General features: G+C 35.1%; 2 protein-coding genes across 2 annotated transcripts; both read left to right on the top strand.

The window, feature by feature from the left end:
- The first annotated feature begins 1,127 nt into the window (after positions 1 to 1,127).
- LOC135608956 (uncharacterized) lies at positions 1,128 to 2,214 on the top strand. Its single transcript, XM_065102036.1, has one exon. It carries the CDS (start codon positions 1,227 to 1,229, stop codon positions 1,893 to 1,895), a length of 669 nt encoding a protein of 222 aa, XP_064958108.1. The 5' UTR covers positions 1,128 to 1,226; the 3' UTR covers positions 1,896 to 2,214.
- An 11,985-nt stretch (positions 2,215 to 14,199) lies between these two features.
- Positions 14,200 to 22,337, top strand: LOC103980906 (phosphoenolpyruvate carboxylase 2). Its single transcript, XM_009397432.3, has 10 exons — positions 14,200 to 14,547; positions 15,304 to 15,695; positions 16,264 to 16,348; positions 17,245 to 17,467; positions 17,716 to 17,819; positions 17,928 to 18,015; positions 18,976 to 19,130; positions 19,359 to 20,357; positions 20,685 to 21,071; positions 21,887 to 22,337. The coding sequence occupies exons 1-10, from the start codon at positions 14,386 to 14,388 to the stop codon at positions 22,181 to 22,183; spliced, it is 2,892 nt and encodes a 963-aa protein (XP_009395707.2). The 5' UTR covers positions 14,200 to 14,385; the 3' UTR covers positions 22,184 to 22,337.
- The last annotated feature ends 942 nt before the right edge of the window (positions 22,338 to 23,279 follow it).

Here is a 23,279-nt window from a genome sequence, read left to right as displayed (position 1 = left end):
CCCTTTTATTTAATAAAAGAGTTTTTGCTCCTTTATCAATCCCATTCTTTTGAGGTCATATAATAATTATCAACAGTTAGGATTATTTACAACCAAATTCATGTGATAAACATGTTTGCTGGCCCTATGTGGGGTATGTTTGCTCTCTATTGTTTACATAAACCAGACAATGAGTACTCCATCCACATGTCGTTTATAATGTTTTACATTAGGTTTTATGCTTAAGCATTGCATAATGTATTGTCAACTTTAAACCAAAAAAAGAAAAAAAAAAACAATTAACACCATGCTTTCTCATTCACCTAGAAAAGACAATCGAATGTTTTTTTATTGTTTCACAAAAGAAAAGATAGCCCAAAGCACTTTAACCTAACGTTGTTTAGTGGATTAGAAGCATTATTGTGAGCAATACGAATCGTAATACAATAATAATATATTGTCCACTGTGCACTAGTGTTCGTTTGGTGTGCCCTGTCCGATCTTTTATATACGAATCGCAATACAATAATAATAATAATAATAATAATAATAATAATAATATATATATATATATATATATATATATATATATATATATATATATATATATATATATATATATATGGATGCAGCTTTTTAGTGTAATTGGGTGTTCTTGTGCAATCATCCAAAAAATCTCATAGAGTCGCTCTACTTAATTTATTGCTCTCTAACAGTTATTCAATCAATCTCCCTTTTGCTTAAATACTTTAAGATGTTCCTTGCATGATGATTACTGTTTCCCAGAGAGTTAACAATCTCCTCATTATCCAGGCCCAACCAGCTTAATTAATTCAGCACTTGTGTTTGTTCCAATTGCTATCCATGCATTGGACTAATGACATTTATGTCAAATGAACATGACAAATCCTACATCTTTATGATACATACATTATTCGAAGCCAAAACTCATTCTTATCAGGAGAACATGTCAAATCATATGATCGTGACAACCTTAATTGTAACTTTTTTTTCCATTTAAATTAAAGAATATGTTGTTGTGGGATTGAGCTGTTCGTCATGGTGCAATGATTCGAGCCAGGCTTAGAACATGGCAGTGAGAATATTTATCCAAGTTCCTCAAAATCACTGTCGCACACACCCCATTCCTCACCAAAAGCAAAAGAGAAAAAGTTAATCATCATGCCGTCATGTCTCACCAAAGCTCGCCCTCCCAGTTCTAATACCTGCAAAAGGAGGGGGCAAATATGGAGGGCATTCATTTCCCCTCTTTAAATATACCCTTTTCATATCCCTTCTTTCCCCCCCCCTCCTCCCCCTCCTCTGCTCCTCCTTTCCACCTGAAGAGAGTAATAGATTTGAATCAGGAAAGAACTATTATTAGAGAGAGAGAGAGAGAAAGAGACATGAAGGAGGCCATATGGTGTTGCATCTCCTGCATCCTGCCGTGCGGCGCGCTGGACGTGATCCGTATCGTGCACGCGAACGGGCGCGTCGAGGAGATCAGCGGCACCGTCAGCGCCGGGGAGATCATGCAGGCTTACCCCAAGCACGTAATCCGAAAGCCACCCTCACCGTCGTCGTCGGACGGCGCCGACATCCCCAAGGCCGTGGTGCTGCCTCCCACCGCCGAGCTGCAGAAGGGGAAGATATACTTCCTCGTACCGGTGACGTCCGCGGCGCCAGAGAAGGCCCGGTCGCAGACGCCCGGAACGAGGAGGAGGAAGAAGAAGAAAGAGGAAGCAGCGAATGTCGACGTGGCTGCGACGGACAAGACGAGGCTGCTTCTCAGCGACCAGTACTTGTCGGAGATCCTATCCGAGAAGGTGTCGACGCAGAGGGAGAGGCGGCGAGGGAGAGTGGGCGTGTGGCGGCCACATCTGGAGAGCATCTCCGAGGTTTCCAATGATCTCTGAACACGGTCTTCCTTTTCCGTTTATCCTCTCTTCAAGCATCTCCTCCGCTTCTCCAAGAGATGGTAATATCGCTGTAAAGACATACACACACCACCTTTCTTGGCTTCCTACTCATATTTTCTGGTGTTGGCTGATACGAGAGAGAGAGAGAGAGAGAGAAGAGTGTGCGAGAAGACCCCCACGTTTCCACTCCTCCTTTGTTCAGTATCTTCCGCAAGATATGAAAGGATCCAATCATTGCTAGTACAGCAGTAGCCTCAAACATTGTACAACGTCATGCAGAAGGAATTCCGCAAGAAATCGCCTTCCTATTCTCTGATGAAGATCTCAAAACTAATCCTTGATCTGAAAAGGCCATATGCTATATGCTTGCTAATCCTGAGTCCTCTAAAACCCTAACTTCTTTTTCTTATTTTTCATGCACTTTGTTTGATCTCACAAAAACCCTAACTTCAACATCTAACAGTTCCGAAAGACATGCTCGTGTACTTCCTCACTCGTTTTGTCCTCTGCAGCTATAAGTCAAGATAAGAAGCTCGGTGTTGTCCTTGAGGCAAAAGCTTCGGTAGGTCTAAACTAATCAAGTTGTATTAGCTTTGGCTATAACAATGTTGAGATTGATGGGTTGCAATTCGAAGTAAAAGAAAAGAAAAATGGAAGCTTGTGGATATCCTTCGATTCTGCTTCGTGTGTTGTCTACTCGTCCACATAAACATTTCCAACTCTCCCGTATAATTAGCGCTGTTCTACGTCACTGATAATGGCAGCTCAACAGATCAAATCATAGAGTTAAGATGCATCATGCTTTGAGATTCTTCCATGTAGACTCGAATGACGCCTTGAGCCTTCAAATCATTCGTGATGATGACTCGCCCCTCAATTCTGTCACCATTTTTTTTTTATTGGATTAATGCAGGGAGTCCTTTTCAACCTGACATGTCAATCTCAACATATTATCACCCATCTCTTTCAATCCTTGATTACTTGAAACTAATAATCTACAGTTCATCTTCACCTTTTTTTGTTCGGATCCCAAAAGAACAAAATTACTATGGTAGCAAAATAATACTTTGCATGCTTCTACTAACTTAAATCTTTTCAGGCAAAGCGACTGATTAGTTCCGTATCAAAGGTGAGAAATAATCTGAATCCACCATCACTAACTTAAACTTAAATACTTTAATCAACAAATCAGTCACTTTACCTCCTATTCCTTGCATGTCTCTTCGCCATTGAACCTCAAATAATGGAGACTTTAATGCAAGCTAGCCCAATAATTCGATGCTTCATCACGTTGTCTACCTCCATGGGAGTCGCCATCAGGAGCTTTCTATGGTGGCCAAGCAAGTTAGGAAAGGCCAAGTGGGGTTATCCCTCGCTGGTGGAAGGCAGGAGGAACGGATGAGGGTAACCCAAAGGAAGGGAACTTTGCTGAGAATGGATACAAAGGCATGAGGCCACAATGGCACATGGGGAACCCCCTCGCAGCCTTACACCGTTAGTGTGCGTATGTGAGCCATGCTTTGGGTGGGGGTGTCTTAGAAGAAGGGTGGGAGGGACTCATCATTGGATGTGACTGTGCTGCTGTTGCAGTTGCCCTTCGCGTGTGTTCCTTTGGGAACAATCCTCGATCGCCACATGCGCGTTCGGAACTGCTTTTGGGAGTTCGCTTTTGCGGGTTCGGATCTTTCAACAGGATGTTAGCAGATAGATCAATAGGGTGGAGTTGGGCTTTGTGGGTTCGGATCTTGCAACAAGATGGTAGCTTGCTCTAACCCCCTCGGTTTCGAAATTGATGATTCTGATTTTAATTTAAAATTTCTTAAAATATCCCTATAATTAGTTATTTATCGAACTATTGAAAGGACATATTTATCATTTACAGGGGTATTTAATTATTTTAATTTTTCGATAGATTCGAAATCGAACCGAATCACCTCGACTATGGTCCGATTCGAAATCGTCGAATTGTTGACCCGATTCGATTTAGGTTCCAATCGAATTGAGACCAAATCTAATGTTAGAAAATTAATATGGGTCGCTTGCTCTAACCCCCTCGGTTTCGAAATTGATGATTCTAATTTTAATTTAAAATTTCTTAAAATATCCCTATAATTAGTTATTTATCGAACTATTGAAAGGGCATATTTATCATTTACAGGGGTATTTAATAATTTTAATTTTTCGATAGATTCAAAATCGAACCGAATCACCTCGACTATGGTCCGATTCGTAATCGTCGAATTGTTGACCCGATTCGATTTAGGTTCGAACCGAATTGAGACCAAATCTAATGCTAGGAAATTAATAGGGTGGAATATTGCTTTTGAGAGTTCAGATCGTTCATCAAAAAAATTCTTTCCAATGTATTTGTTAGAGCAATGACTGGTTTTCTTTTGATAGAATGGGCAGCAGCAAAAGAAAATGACTGAAGACCTCAAGAAAGTAAAAAGGAAAAATGAGAGCGAGGGAGAGGATTGATATTTAAATTGCCAATCTATTTTTGAATAAAATCTTTAAAAATAACAATTATGTATATGGCCATAAATAAATATCTTGTCTATCCCAAAAAGCAAAACTCATATATCTCAAAAAAGAAAAAGCTAAATTTGTAAACTTGAAACAACTTAAAATTATTGCTAGCTTATATATCGTAAAACTTGCGTATCTCAAAAACTTGCTACTTGCATATTTTTTTTTATTAATAACAAAGAGGGAGAAATTATGAGGACGATCATGTATAAAATAATGATTTGAAATTATGTATGATTTGAAATCATGCATGTAATGATGATTTTATATTTTAAAAATAGATATGATGATGTCAAAATGATCAAAAGATCAAATCAGCCATTAAGTAGATTAAAAAAAAGGGCTAGAATTTAAATATACACAGTAAGTGATAAGATAGGAGAAGTGGGCCATTTGGTCCGGCCCAATTCCTTTCTAAAACGAGGAATAGAACCGATACGAGGGAGGGAAAAAAAATAAACATAGGAATCTGATGCTCACAGAGAACAAAGTTCAGATGTCTTTATATTATTCTTGTCCTCCAATAACTCCTATATATATTTTTTTTATTTTCCGAACCATCATTATCATCATTCTCTTCGATTAATGAAGTTACATTGCCTTTATGAAAGGTTTAATTAAGTCGAAGCTAAATGAACCATACCAAAAGAAAAAAAAATATTTGTCATGCTTTTAGTAGTACAATAATTCATTAACACTCTCAAATTTAATGAGATAACTAACTCATTAATTTAATAACCCTAATTCACATGTCTAGATGTTCAAGCGTAAGTTAATAACAGTACACTCTTCTATTACGGTCAACTCAATTATCTTGAGTTTCTTACTACTAAAAAGGAAAATATAATTATCATACTAATAGAAGCATGTAAGTATAGTTATTGTCATGATCCAATTTGATGTGATAAATTAAATTACACGATCAAAATACTTAAGTCTAAGTTAATAGTAATAGTTTGATCTCAACTCAATTCTCTCCTCATAAGGTTGAACGTCGGATAGTATGTCTGTCTTGATATCATATCATGCATTAGGATTCGGTTTGATAAGATAATTAATGAGTTCTCAGAAAGATGTTACACGAAACTGTGAGGCTGTAATAGCTAAAGTTGATAGCTTACGTGACCAACACGAGAAGTAGAGATGCTAGACATCATTTCGGTAGCTTAATAATAATAATGATGCATGGACTCCATCAGATATCATTCTTACAGATCAAGCTATCTTATATTATGGCCTTTACAGGACTGCAACGAGTAGCCCAAGGTGGCATCTATTCGAAGCATTCACGAGCCATGTTCTCTAATGGCTCCCTCCGATTCCTCCCAACATTTCTTGGGAGGAAGATATGCGAGCGTTTACGGCATCAGATGCGGCTCGTCCCACGATGGATGAGGTTTGATAGGTTGGCGATGTCGAGGAGCACTTCAGGAGTCTCTTAAAGAAACATCTCTGTTGCCTCTTCGGAGTAGCCCAAGCAGTCTGGTTCAGATGATAGAATTATTAGGGTTCTAGCATCAACGGTGCCTTCTCTAAAAATAAAAATTTAAATTAAGATACATAGATGAATAATTAGTTTTTTCTTATATGAATGAGGATGAGAATATTTGTTGGACTATGATTGATTTTTTCTTGTTTAAAAAATTTATATTTTATCCTTTTGACTAATATAAATATGTAATCTCGGATGAGTCCAAAACATTATAGATGGAAAGTACTTATCATTCCTTCTACTCTCAATAAATGTGGTATTAGGGTTTGATTTAAAGAAGATTAGTAAGAGTATGTCGATTAAAAAAGACGAGAGGAAGAACTAGTAGAACGAGAAGGTGAAAAAAAAAAGAGAAGACAAACTTTGGAGTAAATATTTCTAATCAATTTCTTCCTATCTTCAGAGATGAAAATTATTGATTTTAGGTCACTAAAAATAAAAAAAATTATTTTTATAAGAATTATAAATTTTAATAAAAAATAATAATTTTATTAAGTATAATCTATCAAATCTCAATATTACTAAAGATCAAATATACAGAAAGATGTAAGAACTCTTTACATGCTATAACAAAAAAATTGATAAGTTTATATTTTCTCGTCAGCATTAGCAACAACAAAAACTAAAAAATATTAAAAAAAATGTTTATAAGTATATATACGGTAAAAACTTTAAAGCTTTAGATTCTTCGATGTGAATTCAGAATTCTTACCATAAAATATTCTAAATCTATCATTTATTTTTTCTTAGAAGTCTTTTCTTTTATGAATCAGGTCTTATGATAAAAACCTAAATGAATAAATAGTAGTAGAAAAGGTTTAGAGTTTATCTGAAATTTGATATAATGTTTACTACCATAAAAGAAACTAAAGATATCGTCTATTGATGAATTAATAAGGTGTGTTTAGTTTACGAGCAAAAATTGAATAGATCTGAAACTTTAGAACATAAATGTTCAAGACTTTATGATCCTATAACTAAAAAACTGATCATAAATCAGTGATGTTATTTTTAATAAAGAGTAAGTTTGAAACTCTAAAATAGTTAAAATTTCAATAGTTATAGGAGAAAAAGTTGATAAGATACATGATACATTCCGTATTGTTTATACCTCATTCAAATTTTCTCATATTTTGAATGATTTTAATTTAGACGATTCTTGTGATACTAAAATACTTCTAAAAAAAATTTGTAGTGTTTTAAGATATATCAATCTCATGATTTTGCATATTTTTCTTTGAAACCTATTTGTTTTGAAGTTGTATATATGAATAACGAACTGCAAGCTATTGAAAAAGGTATGACTTCGAAGTTAGTAAATTTGCCCCCATGAAAAGAAATAATTAGACTAAGTGGGTATTTTAAAAATTTTTTCTTTAGTTGCTAGAATTGATACAATTATAACAGTATTAGCATTGGTAGCTTAGAAAAAATTGATAAGTTTATCAATTTGATATCAAATCAGCCTTCTTGAATGGAAAGTTCTAAGAAGAGATTTATGCAAAGCAGTATGAAGAATTTAAAATTAAAATACTGAAAAATTATATATATATATATATATATATATATATATATATATATATATATATATATATATATATTCGATAAAAACATTATATAGTTTGAAATGAGCACCGAGGATACGGTATAGCAGAATTGACAAATATTTTCTTAATGTAATTCTTAAAAAAAATCAAGTGAATCAACTTTATATATATATATATATATATATATATATATATATATATATATATATATATATATATATATATATATATATATATATATATATATATATATATATATATATATATATATATATATATAAGCCTAACGTATGAACATTCTTATTGTTTATTTGTATATGGATAATATAATTTATATTAAAAAATCATGAGATATGCTTGTTGAATTTAAGAAAAATATGATGTCAAAATTTAAAATGATTGACCTAATTCTTTTACATTATTTTCTGGGAATGAAAATTATTCAAGATGCAAATGAATTTTTTTGTACTAAGAAAAATATAGTAAAGATTTGTTAAAAAGATTTTATATAATAACTTGTAAGCTAGTGAATATTTTAATGAATACAAATGATAACGATAAATTTATGTTAGATGATGGATTTAAAAAAAATAGATAATAAACTTATGTTAGATGATGAAGTTTAAAACATAGATGAGAAATAGTATATAAGTGTAATTGAAGGATTATATATCTCATACATTTAAGGCTGAATATTTTATTTTATTTTATTATCCAAATTCATGTATGATGGTGTCATGAGTATCGTTGACTGATGAGTCGATACGGTTGATCCACCGTCAAAGGTGCAAGCTCTGCTAGGTGTCTCTTCCTAACTGACGTGGGAAACTTGATGAGGTAAGACCATATATGTTGCCTAGTCGAAAAGATGTCAATTGGTGAGGACTCAGTTAGGGATGACCAGGAAGGCAGATCGGGATCTTCTTGGTTGCAAGGTTCCTCCTCGAGGCTGGGTCGTCCTGGTGTCCTCGAGCAACCAACGATCCTGCATAATAGGCAGGCATCAAGGGTTGCCTAGTATGGCCCCTTTGATGGTTAAGTCAGCTAAGGGGAAAAGATAGTAGTGTAAGCTATATGACTTAGTTAGTATATAGAGAGGCACCTCTCTTCAACATAAGCTAATAGGTTCCTTTTTATACCTAATCCCTATGCCTTTTTACTGGCTGGCCTAGAATAAGACTAGGTGAACCGTTTGATCATTCTCTGATCTTGATAAGGTATAACAATTATTGTCGGTTATTGATGCGGGGCACATCGAGATGCACTATGATATATTGGAGTTGGTGACATAGAGCCATGCTTAGGTGTTAATCTCGGTGACAGATGAGTTGGCATAAGGTAAAATCATCTCTTTCAATGCACAACCCTAGTAAGCATCATTTGAAGCAATTAAAAGAATTCTTATATACATCAAAGGAACTCTCGATTATGATATTCAGCAGGTAAAAGATTTTAAGTTATATTACAGTGATTATACTAATTATGTAGATGATAGAAAAATACTTTAAGATTTAGCTCAAGAGTGATTTTATGAACGACAGAAAAAACAAGAATTTGTTGCTCTCTTAATCTCTAAGATAGAGTATGTTACGACTATAACTACAACATATCAAACAATTTGTCTTCAAAGAATCCTAGTAGATCTCTAAGAAAAGCAAAATGAACCAACTAAAATCTAATCTATTATGATGATAAATCTACCATTACTAAATATATCAAAATTCGATATCACTTCATTATTTAAACTACTATAAACATTGAAGATAAACTTACCAACATCTTAACAAAAGCTTTAGCAAAAGAGAAATTTTATTTTTTTTGAAAGAAACTTCAAGTTGCAACTATTTTGAATTAAAAGAGCATGTTAAAATTAATTCAAATGTTTAAGATTAGATATAATAAAAAATAAATATTAAGATTAAAATAAATAAATGAACGATTGGTTTTTGGGTACATGGATGAGGATGAGGAGATTCGTTGGGTTATGACTGAATTTTTTTTTTGTTTAAAAAACTTATACTTTATCCTTTTGATTAATACAAATACATATTTTTGAATAAATAAAAATTACTATAAATTGAAAGTATTCCTTGTTCTTTCTATTATCTTCTCTTCTTTTTTCTTGAAGTTATGTAAGAAGCCAAAACCCTTTTAGGATGACAAAAAATATGAGCTTCCATGATATAATTCTATATTTTTATTTATAGAGTGACATAGTTAAATTAAATATCAGTTCAATTTGATGATTTGACATTATTCATTTTTCGAGTAGACAATACATATTTAGAACTTATACAAAGAAAAAAAAATATTTTTTTGATGTATTTAAGAAGTCAGGCTTACGTAACATCATTTTTGTGATCGTCCATCTAACGAGAGGGAACATGCTCTATTAAATTAACATAATATATTCAATAGATTCTTTATAATGTCGGGTAGTTGTCGTGATATGTCTAGTAATTAGATTTCTTCAAGATTCCATATATCGAATCTGATCGCTCAAACATAACGTAATGGCATATCACAGAGAAAGCTAAAGAAAAGACTTCATCCATCCCATATATATCCACAGTATATACTCTATTCCCAGTCTCAGATCTCATGCTTGGAGTCGAAGCAGATGGATGCTATGCTGTCTGCCACTCTCAACAGCTGTTTCGTTGTCGATCCTACTAATGCACTCTCACCGTACTCGACATGTGTTCAAAGATCTTTAATCTGTCCTCCGTCCAAGAAGTAATTCCAGTCTTCATGCCAATCTCTTTCGAGGCTACCGGAAACCCACCCTCCATTAACGTCGGTGTCGATGGATGGATGCTTCCGTTCTCCGGTCTTCGTGGCACAGTGGAAACAGTCATACCTTTCTGTGTTCGACTGCCGTTAAGAATCTCTCATCAGTTTATGAATGTTTACGGAAGACTATTGCAGTTCACGATAATATATCAATTCAGAAAGTGCACCAAAGTTTATGAATGTTATGCCAATCATGTAGCCAGTGCTTCTCCATAATTGCATGCATCCAGTAATAGCACGTCCCTATCTAGCGAAGAGGAGGGAACAGTCACCTCATCTCAGATGATGAACTCGTCAAGAAAACACGCATCAGTCTTCCTTGTTTTCTTTCTTGGCTTCCTTTTGAGATAAAGAGTCATGGAGTTGAATTCTTGATGCTGGCAAATAAAATAGGAGGCAGGTTTGATCTATGTTTTGGATCCCACTGAGTGGAGTAAAGAACACGTTTGAAGGATCATATTCTCCGCCATGACCAAGTTTCAGTAGTTGACTTTAGTAGATTCTAGTTTAGAGGTATTTTCCCCTCATAAATACATTTTTTTTTTTAATATTCAGATTCATCACGAAAACATGACAAGAAAACAGTCGATTTCAATTTAGAGATATAGATCGTTGTAATCGATGATGAATTTGAGTTTAGGTCAACATAAATTAGGTTGAACATCTATTTTAAGTAGTTGAATTGTCATGCAGTTGACTTTTTTCATTTCAAAGTATGATTCTTCCTAATATTTGAATCAGACTACCTGAAATCGTATTTTTGTATTCAAACTCGAACACCTATTTCTCTATCCAAATTCACAAAAATATCATGGATTAAACAGATCAAATAAAATTCCATCCTCTAAATTGATGTCGTCATGGAAACAAAATTAGGTCCAATATGAACTCCAAAATGGACCATCAAAATAATAATTAAATAATCAAACCAAAAAGAAAAAAATATATATATATATTAATTGGAAATCTTGTTTGGTCTAAATTGAACATTTATGAGTAGCATCAAAACAAGATTTCTTGGGACGTCACACAGCATGCGGTGTGGAAGTCTCAGCCGACGAAGCTGAAGTCTTCATGCTTCCTTGGATTTTTCTTGGAGCGATGGGGACGACAGCTCATGCAATAAAGTCTAACGAGGGTGAAGACCTTCGAAACCTTTATTCCCACCACCCCAACAACGATAAAGAAAAGGAATGATCGCTAATATTATATGTATATATAAGCTTGATAACGTTCAAAAGCCCAAATTTGTATTATTGTATTGGGAAGCACAAATGTATGATAAGTTATCAAAGTCCACATATAAAATTCCACACCATTATTTTATTCCTCGATAAGTGATTCGATACTTTGTGATCAAGGCATCTAATCTTGCTCGACTACATACAAATCAAAATTGTATTTGTTAGGAGAGAATAAGACATTGAAACCAAAAGAAGATATCTAATGATCAACACTTCTATCCTTTTACATAATTTTTTTTATTTTTTTGAGAAAATCCTACGAGAACTCGAGATGCTATTTTTCTTCTCTCTTTTTTCCTATCGTTAAATCTTTAATATAAATAATAAAATCATAATTATCAATATTTCTTTTGATATGTGAATTTCTTATTCTCCAAATAATATCACCTTATATTATATACTTAGATAACAAAACTTCTTTCAATACTTTATTTTTTTTGTTTTTGTCCACGTAGCATTGTTCTATGAGTAATTTAGTTTCTCGCCCATTTTCTCTTCACATTTCTTTTTTATATATTAACACAGTATAAAAATAATATTTTTAATTTTTCTTATCTATTTAGTTATACTCCTTGCATCGAGTTAACTACTTAGACTTCGTTGTGTCTCGTACTCTTAGACTAAAAGTATTATCTAAGATGGTCCCTCTATGATGTACACAACATCACAAGCCATGCTTCTTGTGGCTTTTTTTTTTCTCTCTCTCAATCTGTTCGTACATATTCTGTAGAAAGAAGATAAGATTGAAAATATTTAAATGCGAGGAAGGGCATTAAATAAAGAATGGCATTAAATAAAGGTTGAGTTGCACACTCTTCAGATGAAACGCAAACGAACCATTCACAAAAGAGAGACCTAAAAGAGGTCTCATCGAGTAGGGATCCACCATTCAACCTTTAGTGAGGGTGGGAATAATTACAAGCTGGAAAGCCCATCAACAACAGTGCGAAGAAAACGGAATATGCTATTTTTGTGTGCCTTTGTTTTCTTTTTTTTTCTTTAATCTGTTCTTTGTGGCCATTCAAATCAATCAACTATTTTGGTCCGGCATCCTACTATTGATGCAACTTTCACTAAATAGGGGTTTTACGTATCCATCCTTCCATTAATGTTCATATCTTATACGTCACTCTCGTTAGCATCCATCAAATAAATCTAAGTTAACTGTTTTACTAAAAATATTAAATACCTAAAATTCTCCTTATTCTTTACCTATTACTTGATTCTAAGTTTAAATTTAGAGGGATGAATATAGAAGTTACTAATTTGAAATTATTTAGCATTTTTAAATTACATTGATAATAGTTGATGTTTTTGAATGGCATGAAAATCAATAATACTATTGTGCTTTTATAAAATTTTGAGTTTGCTAATTATATATATATATAACTAATTTTAAAGGTGTATGTTAATGTATTTTTTTTATATAAAAAATATTTTGTATATAATAAATAATTTAGGATTGGTCATCGATATCAATCAAATACTCTTCTTTTTTATTTTAATTTTTAAAAAATAAATATATTAGGTGATTTTTATATAAAATACTCATATTTTGTATATTTCTCAAACATTATCCTTATTTTAATTTTTATAAATAATACTCATAATTTAAAAACTTCAAACTATCCTTCCCTACCCCTCCGTTGTTACTTTTGTCGTTCTACATTGTTCATCATCCATCTGACTATAAAAAAGAAAGGGAGAAGAAGAGGAGGAGACTAGTTTAAAAAGCTTTTGAATTAGATCCACAATTTGGTAAAACCAAAATGAGAGATACTATTTTTCAAAAAAATATAGTATTTTTTAAAGAAATTATCCAAATATATATGGGTGATTGTATGAGAAAATATTTTCTGTTTGAGTTTTGTTTAGATGATACCCTTTTTTTTCTTCATAATTTTCAAATAGCCAATCCTATTTCTAATATTTCAAGTATACCCCTTAAAAGTTGCCTTTTTTTTTCTAAATCTATTTTTTTGCTAATTATTTATAGTGTTTTAATGGGTTAGTTTTTGTCCATAAAATATTGCATAATATTTTAAAAATACTGTATAGTGTTTTTGTTTGAAAAAGAATATTATATAGTATTTTTGTTTCATCTTTTTAGAATAAAAATACTATGAAGTGTTTTAAACTAGTCTTAGGATAAAAACACTATATAGGATTTTTGAACTAAATATTGATGTCAAAGTATTTTTAAAACAATAACACTATGAACAATTGGCCAAAAAACTTTTTGAATTTAAGAAAAAAATACGTGACAATTTTTGGGGATATTTTTAAGATTTTTAAAATATGGAGTGATTGTTTGGAAATTATAAAAAGGGATATCATCTAAAAAAATAATAAAAAAGATATTTTCCCTGACAGTATTTCAATATATTTTGATATAATAAATAGTTTAGGGTTGATCATCAATTATAATAAAACTCTTTTTCTCCCTTTTTCTTATTTTTTTGTTTCTAAAAACAAAATGTACATTGATATAATAAATAGTTTATGGTTGAGCAACAATCCTAACAAAATTCTCTTCTCCTTCTTTCTTATTTTGTTTGTTTTTATAAACATGTTTTTATTCTGTTTATAAACGGTTTTAAACACCAAAAACTCAACGGATCTGAAGTGGTATATTCGTCACCGTCAAACGCACTCGAAACAGTTTCGTAGCCTCTATAAATAGCCCACTGAGGTCTTCAGCTTTACTTACCCCTCTGAGGTCTGATCTCTCTCCTCTTCGATCTTCCCTGCTTCCCTCTTTTGTCCTCCGGAGTCTGAGACTAGGGTTTTGGGGTTTTGGCACCGGCGGATCGCGACCGGGGGGCGGTGTTCTGCCGAACGGCGGGCCTTTCTAGTGAACAGTGAGTTGAGCGGGTGGGGAGATGACTCGGTTGGAGAAGACGGCGTCGATCGATGCCCAGTTGAGGCTTCTGGCGCCGGGGAAGGTGTCCGAGGATGATAAGTTGGTCGAGTACGACGCCCTTCTTTTAGATCGGTTCCTCGACATCCTCCAGGATTTGCACGGGGAAGATCTCAGAGAAATGGTAATTGAACGGCACGCTCGCTCAGTTTCGTGGAAATTTGAGTTTTCCGTGCTTTTGTTTCTTCTTAATGAACTAATATAAAAGAGGTTTTCTCTATGTTTATGTGCATGTATATATGCATATACGCAAAGGCCCTCCACTGGGGGATCGACCCCCGTCCATGCCAATAGGTACGATATTACCTGAATAGGGGCAAGGAACTGTTTCTTGGATCACATCCTTCGAGAATGTGCGGAATGTCTTGTGCTTAGGAGTGTCCTTCATGTTGGAAGTGGACCTCTTAGTTTTCTTTTGTTTTGTTTTAATTTGAAGTTCAGATGAACGATAGGTGGAAGAATATTTGACGAATGATATTTTAGTTTCATCTATGATTATTTTCTTGAATTTTATTTTCGTTAATATCAATGTTTTAGATTGATTCATGAGTTGTTTAAGACTATAAGAACATTGGCAAATTGCTAAAGTAAGTATCAGGCTGTTGGACCTGGTGGACCCCTAGATCGATCATTTGAAAACAACATCTGTGGATGTCTTTGACATTTAAGTAATTGTTCGTAATTAAAGATACAGAGCTGCTGGATTTGATCTTTCCCCAAAGTTGATGTGTTTTAAAGATAATTACTGTTGGTCTTCAATTATTGGATTTGTTTCATTTTAACATCTTTTTGGAATGAGATGTTTTGGTGATAACTGATAGAGGAGACAGGTAAGAAATCTTTAGAAGGCATAGGTTAATATAAAGTTGTGTATTATCAGGTTCAAGAATGCTATGAACATTCTGCTGAGTATGAACGGAAGCATGACCCCAGGAAACTTGAGGAGCTGGGTAATGAACTGACAAGTCTGGATCCTGGCGATTTAATCGTTGTTACCAAATCATTCTCGCACATGCTTAACTTAGCCAACTTGGCTGAGGAGGTGCAGATTGCCTATCGCAGAAGAATCAAACTAAAGAAGGGTGATTTTGCTGATGAGAACTCTGCAACTACTGAATCAGACATTGAAGAGACCCTAAAGCGTCTAGTAGCGCAGTTAAAGAAGTCCCCAGAAGAGGTCTTTGATGCTCTCAAGAACCAGACGGTTGATCTTGTTTTGACTGCACATCCAACTCAGTCAGTCAGAAGGTCCCTGCTTCAGAAGCATGCAAGGTATGTTGGAACCTTAAAACGATGCCTTGGGGTCAGAGGTTAATAGTTTTTTGTTACATACATTTTGGGTCCATGCCTATTACTTGACCTGGTTTTACATGCAGGCTTCACTTGGTCGCAGTTTCCTATATCTCGATATATGGGCATGCTAAATCTGTTTTCCTATGCTTATTTGATTTTTTTTCTCTTGATTACTAATTATTTGTTGAACCTGTCCACACATGATAGTATATTTTCACATGGTAGTTCTTGATTAATGTGAATAAGATTGCTCTTTGGTTGACTAGAAATTCATATAGTGATGGTGTCTTGTATTTGAACTCTGGAAAAGGAAGCAGGTCTTGATATGAATTTACATCTATTATTCCTGTCTTGTTCTGCCAATGTTTCTTTGTTATGAATACATGTAAATGTATAGTTCCTAAGGTTAATGGTTCTCTCCCATGTACCGCATAGTTTGTTTATGCCTCCTCCATACTGTACTTCATTAAGTGGCACTTAAAACACAGTTGGGATGTGGGACCATGATAAATGTGCTGTAGAATTTATTCCTTTGTTGTGTATTCAGGATAAGAAACTGTCTGACGCAGTTGACTGCCAAGGATATCACTCCTGATGACAAGCAGGAGCTTGATGAGGCTCTTCAGAGAGAGGTAATTTTATGATCGTAGGCAATTAATTTCATCCATATTCTCCCTACTTTAGTTGTCAGGAGAAATTTTCTCATTTTTTATTAAGAAACTTGCTAAATAGTACTGGTTTATCTGTGAACTGTTAATGGAGAGATGGGTTAGTCCTAGAATGTTATAGTAATTTTGGTTAAATTATGTCGGAGTACCAAATAAGATGTAAACAAAAAAATATGGTGAAATTTTGTCTAGATTCTTTGAGAAGCTTTTTTTTCAGCCCTACTTACACCTTTGCCTGCCTCTATGTGATGACTGAAAATGACACATGTTCTGAATGTGCTTATGTTGTTGTCCTACTTTGATCTATTTTTTGCCAAAAAGAAATAGCATATTGATGAAAGTCATTGTCAATAACAGCAGTAAAATCTTGCTATGATGGCCTTCATGGGACTGTATCAAATTTTAAAATTTTGATGATTATAATTTTTTTTCAACTCAATTGTATTATTCAGTAACCTTATGATGGTATTTTGTTGTCCTAAATGTATGTTCTGAACTGAACATTAATTTCTGCACCACACAGACAATCATGCATCCCAGCATCTATTAGTCTGTTGCTACTAGTTTATATACCTTTTGATTCTGATGATTCTTGTGCATAAAAATTTACATATTACATAGAAATCCACCTTGGTTGAAGATTTTGCAGTTGAATTGATTCTATTCTCTTGAACAAGAACCACTTGAAATGGAGGAAGGGATTATATTTGAAAGATTATGCAAATGCTATGGACATAGGCGACTTCTGTGGTCACTATATCTGAATTTGTTACGCTTGCTTCTCTTGCATAAACCTCGAGTAAGTCTGCACTACTTATTATCCTTAATGACTATGCTTTATTTATTTTTCTTTATTGCAGATTCAAGCCGCCTTTAGGACTGATGAGATCCGAAGAACTCCTCCCACTCCTCAAGATGAAATGAGGGCTGGAATGAGCTATTTTCATGAAACAATATGGAAGGGTGTTCCTAAGTTCTTAAGGCGGGTGGATACTGCACTTAAAAACATAGGAATAGATGAGCGTGTACCCTATAATGCTCCTTTGATTCAGTTTTCTTCATGGATGGGTGGGGATCGTGATGGTATGACACAGCCATTAATTTATGCTCAACTTCTAGTCTTCTTCTTTTGCCTTAAGATTTCTTTATTGAAATTTAAAATTTGAGCCAGTATAGTATTTAACAGCAAATAATGCTTTTCTCAAAGAATGGAGATAATTAAACAACAGTGATTGAGTGATATTTTTGCTGACATCAATAGAAGTAATGACACATAATCTATGCCTAGACCATGCTTTGTCAATCTAAGACATGATGGTTATGTTACATAGGAAATCCCAGAGTTACACCGGAGGTTACAAGGGATGTGTGCTTGTTGGCTAGAATGATGGCTGCAAACTTGTACTATTCCCAGATAGAGGATCTCATGTTTGAGGTAATATGATGTTCAGCCAATCATTGTTGTCTGGATCTCTATAAATATCTGTGACATCACTAGGAATTTGATTTTTGAGTTTTGGTTCCCGAAATCATATTTTCACAGTTGTCTATGTGGCGCTGCAACGATGAACTCCGAGTACGTGCAGATCAACTACATCGCTCCTCGAAGAAAGATGCAAAACACTACATAGGTATTGTAGGATGCATTTTTCTACATGAGACTTTTTCATCAACTGCATATAAATTAGTTACATTGCTCGTCAAAGAAGGATGCAAAACACTATATAAGTATGGTAATATGCATTTTTCTATGCATATCTTTATCAACTGTGCATAAATCAGTTTGATCTGGAATTATCTTTTTCTTTTTTATGGTGTCAATCTCTTCTCTTTCAGAAATTATCAGAAAATATAACCTTTTTATTCTTGAAACAAATTTAAGTTGAAATTATACAGTTGCAAAGATTTAAAACATATAGTTAGTGCTCCAATGCTTCCTTTATCAAAGTACTTTTCCTTGTCATTTTGTCATTCATTTCATCCACACATGATCATCAACATCTAAACTATCTTGTATCCTCCTTTGTCCTGTAAGAATAAGTTGTGCAACATCCTTTTTACTTATATTTCATTACCACATTTTCGGAGCTGGATGACCCTGACTGGATTAAACAGTTAATTGTTAACCTGTTGAATTTATTGGGCCAGGTAAAGTTAGTGAAATCCCAAGGTTGAACAAAGAATTCTAAAATGAAAATGTCATTGAAATGGATGGTTCAATTGCATTAACACCATCAAGCTGAAGTTTGACCATAATTCAGTCAAATAATTTCTTACTGTTGCTATATGTCTTCCTACAAAAGAAAAAAAGATGTCATATGTCCCCTTTTCCCTTCATCCTCTTCTTGTTCATAAGATTCTTATTTCTCTTGAAGCTGAAGTGGTTATATATTTTTTATTCTAAAAGCAAAGATATGAACATGCATTCAAATCCTATAAGAGATTGGTTCCTCATTTTTTTTTTCATGTAGTAAGCAGTTTACATACTTTTTAAATTTTTTTCCATCCCCCAACCAAGTGTTTTCTACCAGACCTAACATCTTTATCTATATTGATTGTTTTTTGGTTTGTTATCAATGTTCTGAATGCAGAATTTTGGAAAAAAGTCCCTCCAAGTGAACCTTATCGTGTTGTGCTAAGCGATGTCAGGGACAAGCTATACAACACACGGGAGCGTTCTCGCCATTTACTGTCTAATGGATATTCTGACATTCCTGAAGAAGCAACTTTCACCAATGTTGACCAGGTACATTGATAAGTTCTAATGAAGTCTTGTGAAATTTCTCCTTTTTTTTCTATTTCTCACTTATGGAAGCCAATGAGATGAAACTAGATCTTGTTGGGCAAAATTATCATTCAACATTTTTTTACTTAAATGTTTTGCTCTTGCCTTTTTTTATATCTGATTATGTTGGCATTCACACAAATGACTATGACACTATCTTTTTTCATGATTGATGCCTGTCTCTTGCAGTTTCTGGAGCCTCTTGAGCTCTGTTACAGATCGCTCTGTGATTGTGGTGATAGGCCCATTGCTGATGGAAGCCTCCTTGATTTCTTGCGCCAAGTGTCAACCTTTGGCCTGTCTCTTGTGAGGCTTGATATCAGGCAAGAGTCTGACAGGCACACTGATGTTATTGATGCAATCACCAAGCACCTGGGAATTGGGTCGTATCGTGAATGGTCTGAGGAACAACGTCAGGAATGGCTGTTGTCTGAACTTAATGGAAAACGCCCTTTATTTGGTCCTGACCTACCCAAGACCGATGAAATTGCTGATGTTTTAGACACATTCCATGTTATAGCCGAACTTCCTCCAGACAATTTTGGGGCTTATATCATTTCAATGGCAACAACACCATCAGATGTTCTTGCCGTTGAGCTGTTGCAGCGTGAATGCCATGTGAAGAAGTCATTGAGAGTAGTGCCACTGTTTGAGAAACTTGCAGATCTTGATGCAGCTCCTGCAGCTGTAGCCCGACTTTTTTCAATAGAATGGTACAGGAATAGGATTGATGGTAAACAGGAAGTTATGATTGGGTATTCAGATTCTGGAAAGGATGCTGGGCGTCTTTCTGCAGCGTGGCAGTTATATAAAGCTCAAGAGGAACTTGTAAAGGTAGCTAAGCAATATGGAGTGAAATTAACAATGTTTCATGGGCGAGGGGGAACTGTTGGAAGAGGAGGCGGTCCTACTCATCTTGCTATATTGTCTCAGCCACCAGACACGATACATGGATCCCTCCGAGTTACAGTTCAAGGTGAAGTAATAGAGCAGTGTTTTGGGGAGGAACATTTATGCTTCAGAACTCTTCAACGTTTCACAGCTGCTACACTTGAGCATGGAATGCGTCCCCCCATTTCTCCAAAACCAGAATGGCGTGCTTTGATGGATGAGATGGCTATTGTGGCTACAGAGGAATATCGATCAATTGTCTTCCAAGAACCACGTTTTGTCGAGTATTTCCGCCTGGTAAGTAATGTGGTTCTTGTTTCCTACTGCATTTCAGAGTCAATTTCCCTAGGTCACTAGTTTATATACTTAATACTTGGTTGAAGATGATGTACATATTTGAATGAGTACCAACAGTCCTTACATTACTTTTGTCTGTGAAGTCAAAGTTTTATCGGTTTTCTTTTGACTTGCGGATCTACATGTTTGTTTATATGGTACATACTTTTAACTGTAGATACACTCTGGTGTCTTTCCGCCCTTTTGCTTATTCAGTTCTTTTGTTCCTCTGATACATGATTCATCAAATGTGGAAAAGAAAACATAATGACTTTTTTGTTACTGCAGGCGACACCTGAGCTGGAGTATGGTAGAATGAACATTGGCAGCAGACCTTCAAAAAGAAAGCCCAGCGGAGGCATTGAATCACTGCGTGCAATCCCATGGATTTTTGCATGGACACAGACACGGTTTCACCTTCCTGTGTGGCTTGGATTTGGTGCGGCATTCAAGCATGTGTTGCAGAAGGATATCAGGAATGTTCACATTTTACAGGAGATGTACAATGAATGGCCATTTTTCAGGGTCACAATCGATTTGGTGGAGATGGTCTTTGCTAAAGGAGATCCTGGAATAGCTGCATTGTATGATAAACTTCTAGTGTCTGAGGATTTGTGGAGCTTTGGAGGGCGACTCAGAGCCAACTATGAAGAAACAAAGCGTCTTCTTCTTCAGGTTAGTTCTTTTCATCATGCATACTTTGATCTTCAAATGATAATCTGGGTTATCTGTTCTGGTTCAATTATGGTATCCTATTCTGTCTATTGCATCTCTGACTGCTAGGCCTATTTGCTGAAAATATAACCATCAATCATGAAGTCTACCTTTCATCAAATTGGTGCATATCCAAAATATAACCGGTTGTGTTTAATAGTTTGTTTCTGTTTGGTGCCTAAAGATCAGCCAACTTCTTTAGATGACTGAATGATTTCTTTGCATGGCTGGCTGTGGATCTTTTGCCCCTTTAAAATGGACGATGGAGAGATCTGTAAATCTGATCCTTATACTCTGCCAACCTGTTGCAACCCATTGTCATGGACTCTATGCAAGTGGACTAGTTTATTACATCTTGAATTTGATCCATAAGTTGTATTCTTTTAGTCATTTTCTGAATCCATTTAATCTATTTTATACTCGGGTTGCCTTCTGTCACAGAGCCTCATGTGAGGCACCCAGTATATGTACAAAATCCCCATCTTTAAGTATATGCATAGAGAGTGAAAACACAACCTAGAAAGGTGCAAATTTGATTCTTTAACGTAAGGTTTTATATGGTCGTCCACTTCCGATTTCATCAGTACCGATCTGACCGATATCATCAGTACCGATGCTTAGTTGGGTTAGTAAATATCATTGGTACATACATATTGGTATTTGAATCCTTGCGTCCATGTTCCTATAGCCTTGTGCATTCTTGATTCAAGCTCTGTCACTACCAACCAATGATGATTGCATACTGGTAACCACCACAAATCCACACTTTTTTGCAGGTCGCTGGTCACAAAGATCTTCTTGAAGGGGATCCATACTTGAAGCAGCGGCTGCTGCTGCGTGATGCTTACATTACAACCCTTAATGTTTGCCAAGCCTACACACTGAAGCGGATTAGAGACCCGAGCTACCATGTCAATGTGAGACCCCATCTGTCGAGGGAGATAACAGAGTCCACCAAACCAGCAGCAGAATTGGTGAAGCTGAACCCAACAAGCGAGTATGCCCCTGGGCTGGAGGACACCCTCATCTTGACGATGAAGGGTATCGCTGCAGGCATGCAGAACACTGGCTGAACTATATTTACGTCTGTACGAGTGTTTCTTCAAAGGGCATGTAGTAAGTAGGCTTGTCTGTCGTCGTCGTATGTATGTAGACAGTAAAATTGCCTTGGTCTTAATAAAGGGAACAGACTTGTGCCCAAGATATAAAAGCATGATATTTGAGTCATAGATCAACAATTCTGCTGTTTCTAAAGCTTCAAACCATAATAATAATATCCTTTGAATAGAAGTTGATCCTAAATTATAACATCAGCCTTTCAATCATTTTTCTACATTCATAGGATGAGATGAACCATCAAAAGAAAGAAAAAAAAAGGTTATGGTAGTCCGAAACAAGAGTCATGATCAAAGGAAAAAAGCAGACTAGGGGAAAAGGCGGGCGACATGGCAGGGTGACCTTTCCAACCAAATCGCTTGCAACTTTAAGTGATGGGAAGGCTTTTGCAACACAGGGAAAAGCAAATGCTCTTCGATCTAAAAGGAAAAGCAACGATGCGACCTCTAATTATCCTGTGGGAAACCACCAACTGGCCGAAGGAGAGAGAGAGAGAGAGAGAGAGAGAGGGAGCTCCTCAATTGTTCAAGTGGAAATCTTTTGAACAATGGTTGTAAATTACTGTGATACCGATCCAACTTTCTCTCGTCGAGCAGGCCTTCATCGGTTCGTCTGGCCCTACTTTGCTGGTCTTTTGCCAGAATCAGATGGCACAAGTAATGATTGTGCAGCATGGATTTCAAGAGATGTTGGGGAAAAGGGGCAGTGAATCTATTGTGCTGAGAAGTCCAAAGCTGTTGCTAACTGCACCTGGTTCCAGCCAGCTTTGCTTTCAATGTAGAATCTGACGCACTTAATTCTGACTGTTCTTTTCATGTTCTTAAAGTTTGTTTGCAGACATTTTTTCCACATGAGTCAGGAAAGCACTTGAGAAGGCTTTGGATAAAGCAAGTTGTTTGGAAGAAGGACCATCGATAAAGTCTCTATGAAGTTGTTTTTGTGCAGTCTACATGAACAAAGATCAACGAATAATTGACAAGAAAAGCATTTAAAGTTACTTCCGGCATCTTATAAAGATCTGAGAATTCTTTTATCAGTTAAATTATCTATCAG

Source organism: Musa acuminata, chromosome BXJ2-4, assembly GCF_036884655.1.
Source record: "Musa acuminata AAA Group cultivar baxijiao chromosome BXJ2-4, Cavendish_Baxijiao_AAA, whole genome shotgun sequence".
Classification (NCBI taxonomy): domain Eukaryota; kingdom Viridiplantae; phylum Streptophyta; class Magnoliopsida; order Zingiberales; family Musaceae; genus Musa; species Musa acuminata.
This window is presented reverse-complemented; position numbering and strand designations above follow the sequence as displayed.